This window comes from Otolemur garnettii, unplaced genomic scaffold, assembly GCF_000181295.1.
Source record: "Otolemur garnettii isolate 467f Iridium unplaced genomic scaffold, OtoGar3 scaffold00013, whole genome shotgun sequence".
Taxonomy (NCBI): domain Eukaryota; kingdom Metazoa; phylum Chordata; class Mammalia; order Primates; family Galagidae; genus Otolemur; species Otolemur garnettii.
Genome location: NW_003852408.1, coordinates 28,404,166 through 28,408,206, shown reverse-complemented (window position 1 = coordinate 28,408,206; position 4,041 = coordinate 28,404,166). Strand labels below are relative to the sequence as shown.

The following is a 4,041-nucleotide window of genomic DNA, read 5'->3' as shown; positions in this document are numbered from 1 at the left end:
CAACGCCCGGCTATTTTTTGGTTGCAGCCATCATTGTTGTTTGGCGGGTCCGGGCTGGGGATTCGAACCTGCCACCTTAGGTGTACATGGCTGGCGCCATAGCCGGTTGAGCTATAGGCGCCGAGCCGAATTTGTGATTTCATACTTATCATTTTAGTGGCTTTATAATGTTCAATTCAGTGATATTTTAGAGATCTATAAAAAGATAGGTTAATTCTATGGAAGCTATAGGAAGAAAAAAGAAACAAGAAGATAAACATTTTCTCAAAATCCATCTCCCTTTACCATAGCAGGATCGTTGTAAAGAGTTAAGCATGCACAGGAGCAAATGAGCTCCTATTAATAATTTTGTCTTCTGAAGTTTAAATAAGGACACACCAATCCCAGTATGTTGCTTCTTGTAAACAACTTTATACAGTTACATTTCAACCTTGGAGAGAAAGTGGAAAATTTGAGTTATATCCAAAGAAGAACAGGGTTAAACTAGGAGATGTATTTATTTTGTTGATCCTTAAAATACAAGGACTCTCTTAACAGATAAACTAGTAAAGACCAATATATCACCTTGATGCAAATTTCTTCCTTTGAATCTTCAGTAACAGTCATTTAAGTAAAGGGCAAGAGTAAATGTTGTTTTTCTTCATTGTCATTAAATTTAAGAACAGAGAAGAGTTTGAAGATACACTTTTTTTTTTTTTGAGACAGAGCCTCAAGCTGTCGCCCTGGGTAGAGTGTTGTGGCATCACAGCTCACAGCAACCTCCAACACCTGGGCTAAAGTGATTCTCCTGCCTCCATCTCCCAAGTAGCTGGGACTACAGGCTCCCACTACAACGCCCAGTTATTTTTTTGGTTGCTAAGTGTCATTGTTTTTTGGCGGGCCTGGGCTGGATTCGAACCTGACAGTTCTGGTATATGTGGCTGGAGCCTTAGCCGCTTGAGCCACAGGCGCCAAGCCTATCCAAGTATTTTTTAAAAGCATTCTTTGACTTCATACTTTCAACAATTTGATTTACAAGTCATTGCAAATATCCCTTAGTACAAAGGAGGCTGAAATGGTTATACCTGCTTCTGTTAAAATGCTCTCATTTGTTTAAAGGTAAGCCCTAAAGTGGTAAGTGAGGTGGGTGGTCAAATAAGTTTAAAAAAGAATTTTTCAGAGGTGTATGGTTTGAGTTTCTGTAGGAAATACAACTAGAAACAAAAGGTGAACTGGCTCTACAAGATCTCATGACTGAGCCAAGGACATTTTTAAACTCTTTGATCTAATTAAATCAATTGACCTAATGTAATCTAATGAGATCTACTGGAATCAGTTCATTACCTCTGAAAAGCTAAAAGCCCATTGCTAACAAAGAACTCTGTAGTTTGGTGATATCAAAAGCAATTGATCAGGGAACCTAGGACACTAGGGATGCTGGACTCCCTTCAGGATAACTCAGTAAATAGGTACTGAGCTCCTACTTTGTGGCGAACAAAATATCACATATATCTTCCCTGATATCCTTATTTAATAGTATATCTTTTCTCTTTTCTATTAAAACGAGACATAAAAGAAGATCCTCTCTTCAGGATTTTTTTTGAGATAAGAGTCTCACTTTGTCGCAGCTGGTAGTGCTGTGGAGTCACAGCTAATAACAACCTCAGATTCTTGGGCTTAAGTGATTCTCTTGCCTCAGCCTCCCAAGTAGCTGGCACTACAGGCCCTGCCACAGTGTCTGGCTATTTTTAGAGACGAGGCCTTGCTCTGGCTCAAATTGGTCTCAAACATGTTAGCTCAGGCAACCCACTTGCCTCGGCCTCCCAGAGTGCTAGGATTACAGAAAGGAGCCACTGTGCCCAGCCTCTTATGGATCTTGTTGGCAGTTTCCTGTATGTTTCTATCTTGTGAAAAGCTGTTTTTGTTCTCACTCCAGGTTATAGGGGACAGATAGTGATGTCAAATCTATCCAAAGCCCCAGCCAATTGAAGGTAGGTCCTGGGCCAATAGCTTGGAGCCTTTCTGTGTTTGGGGAGAGGAGATGAGAAAGGGAAATGGATAGTAAGGAGAGATGTGGGCCTACAAATCCATGGAGACTCTATGGAGCACCACATTCTTATTTGACCCTTGGATAGTAATCATAACAATTAAATGAAGGAACTGTATGGTTTTGTTTAACTGAATTTTACAGATATGGAAATTGGCTTGTGAGCTACCCAAGGTCACAGAGGAAGTGGTGGATATAAATCTCTTTAGGTCTTCAAAGGGTTCCCATCACAGTGCACAGGGACCTAGTTGGATTTCAGGTCCAGAGTGAATTATACTGTGCCTCCCATCCCTACATTTTTACAAGATAAAAATCTGTCTATGATACACATCTAGTAAAGTAGGAAAGAGAAAAGAGGCTATGGACGGGGAATTCACAGCCAATGAGGCAAGCGAGGCGAGGTGAGCATGTAGGGTGTGCAGTCACTTTATTTTTTTCCCCCTTGATGAAAAAAGGGTTATTCTAGAGCCAGGGCCTGCCTTCCTGAGTCCTTGCCTATACCACAAAGACTTGTTTCTCCACTATGGCTCGCTGGCCACGTTTTGTTTCAAGTAATGATTTGGAGGATCAAATAAGGCCCTCTGTAGCACTTTACAAACTGGTAAGGTAGCAGACATCTTTCTAAGGTATCAGGGAACAGTGAAATCTGATTAGAATACATTCTGTGTTTTTTTTTTTTTTTGAGATAGAGTTTCACCACCTCAGCCTCAGTGGAGTGCTTTACTGTCACAGCTCACAGCAACCTCAAACTCTTGGGCCCAAGCGATACTCTTGCTTCAGCCTCCCAAGTAGCCTGGACTACAGGCGCCCACCACAACACCCAGCCATTTTTTGGGGGGAGAGGGGGTTGCAGTTGTCATTGTTGTTTAGCAGGCCTGGCCAGCCTTGCACCTGTCAGCCTCTGTGTATGTGGCTGGCGCCCTACTCACTGAGATAGGACGCAGAGCCTAAAATAAATTCTTGATTACGTGAGATACAGAAAGTTGGCAATAACATTTGGTAACTGAACTCTATAGATACTACCTAAAATCATATTCTAAATAACAATTTTAACCTGAGATTTGTCTTTTTGGAGAGCTTTAAACATTAAGAAAGAAAAAGGAGGGGTGTAAAATGCTAGTAAGATTAATTTTCTTCCCTTTTTGAGCCCTGCTCTTAGGTAGATGGAATTAGGACATAACAAAAAGCGTAAGGAAAAAACCCAAAAGAGACGCGCGTATATGTTAATACCCATTAAAGGAAATGAGTTATGTGGAAAATGCTTCAGACTATGCCCGAGGAGTTTTCTGGTTCTGGACGTTCCCTTTGGCAACATTCCTGAGCGAGAGTCCCCAGAGCTCCCCCCAGTGGGAAGGGAAAGATGCGCGTGGCCAGGCGCGCGTACACGTGCACTCACGTGTACACACACACGCGCGCACTCTACACATACACACCGCCTGTTTCTTCCACTCCTCCTCCCCACGGGGGGGCGGGTCTCTTTCTCTTTAAAGAGCAGACAGACTCCGCGCACACCCAGGCTCGGTAAGGCCCCGGGGGCCCGGGACCAGAGCTGCTCTCAGCCAATGGGCGCGGTGGAGCGGCTCGAGCGCGGTTGACGCTACACCAATGGGCGCTCGCGGGGGGCGGGGGCGGCGGAGGAGACACTATTGTTGATGAGGAGCAGCGGCGGCGGTAGCGGCTGGACCACCTTGTTGCTGTGGGCCGCGGCCCGGTCGGCCCCCGCACCCCGGAGTTCGGCTTCGTCACCCTGTCGCAGGGGCCTTCCCTCTGGCCCCAAGAATCGTCCCCCTGCAGCCCAACAACAACAAACCCCCCCGTCTCGCCCAGTCACTGGGGAGGGGGGGACCATGTCCCAGCGGGTGAGGCGCAACGGGTCCCCCACGCCGGGCGGCTCCCTTGGGGGTGGTGCGGTCGCCACGGCCGGGGCACCCGGGAGCCGCTTGCAGCCCATGAGGGCGACGGTTCCGTTCCAGCTGAAGCAGCAGCAGCAACATGGCAGCCCCACGCGGAGCGGC

The 4,041-nt window shown here is 46.1% G+C and overlaps 1 protein-coding gene across 1 annotated transcript in view; it reads left to right on the top strand.

Moving 5' to 3' along the window:
* Window positions 1-3,756: 3,756 nt before the first annotated feature.
* Window positions 3,757-4,041, top strand: part of FAM117B (family with sequence similarity 117 member B) — a 139,305-nt gene continuing 139,020 nt past the window's right edge. Inside the window, 1 exon segment of the mRNA XM_023510382.1 lies at window positions 3,757-4,041. This exon segment is cut by the window's right edge and continues 21 nt beyond it. Within this exon segment, the coding sequence (XP_023366150.1) occupies window positions 3,874-4,041 (168 nt within the window). The 5' untranslated portion in view covers window positions 3,757-3,873.